The sequence below is a fragment of the Myotis davidii genome, unplaced genomic scaffold (assembly GCF_000327345.1).
Source record: "Myotis davidii unplaced genomic scaffold, ASM32734v1 scaffold609, whole genome shotgun sequence".
Taxonomy (NCBI): domain Eukaryota; kingdom Metazoa; phylum Chordata; class Mammalia; order Chiroptera; family Vespertilionidae; genus Myotis; species Myotis davidii.
In genome coordinates, this window is record NW_006300164.1 from 733,907 (window position 1) to 734,618 (window position 712).

The 712-nt window shown below is 68.4% G+C and overlaps 1 protein-coding gene across 1 annotated transcript in view; it reads left to right on the forward strand.

The window, feature by feature from the left end:
* MAN1B1 (mannosidase alpha class 1B member 1) overlaps positions 1 to 712 on the forward strand; it is an 8,019-nt gene that overhangs the window by 4,575 nt on the left and 2,732 nt on the right. The window contains 1 exon segment of the mRNA XM_015572343.1: positions 445 to 530. Within this exon segment, the coding sequence (XP_015427829.1) occupies positions 445 to 530 (86 nt within the window).

The following is a 712-nucleotide window of genomic DNA, read 5'->3' on the forward strand; positions in this document are numbered from 1 at the left end:
GCCCCGGCCCCACCCCCGCCCCACCTGCTGTAGCCCCTCTTTCCAGCCCTGACGGCTGGTGGCTGGTGGTGCAGGGCTCTGGTGGCACCGGGTCCCGGCCGCCTCGGAGGCAGCATGCGAGGCCCCGTCACGCTGCCTGGGCCAGACGTGTTAATGCGCTGGCATCGCAGCCAGTGTTGTGCTTGTCCCCATGACGGCCTCCGTGGCCTGCAGTGGCCCGTGATTGGGGCTGAGCTCACGTTTCGGTGCGAGTGGCGTCTTCGTGTTGAGGTGGAGTGACAGCCCAGCGGTAGCTGTTTGCTGCTGAGACGGCCTCGGGCCGCGTGCTGCCAGGCATGTGCAGCCGTTGGGGACCAGAGAGGACTCAAGAGGAAGTTAACAGTTGGGACGAGGGAGGTGCTGGTAGAAGCCCGGAAAGCACCCTGTGTGGGGTCCTGACCTCAGAGAAGGCGCACAGGCCCGTGGGAGCCGTGCTGGTGCTGCCCGGCGAGGTGTGCGCTCAGACGGGCTGGGCTGGTGGGGCTGGAAGGGTGAGTAGGCATCCACTAGGGGACAGGGGTCAGGGGCAGTGGATTGTCAGCAGCAGCCCTGGGCTCAGGAGGGACATGCCTGCCTCCCCCCAGGAGGCGGAGCAGGTGCCATGCTGGGCGGCGTCCTGGGGACTGGGTGTGGCCTCAGGCACATCCCTGCAGCCCCCCCCGCACGCCCCCAC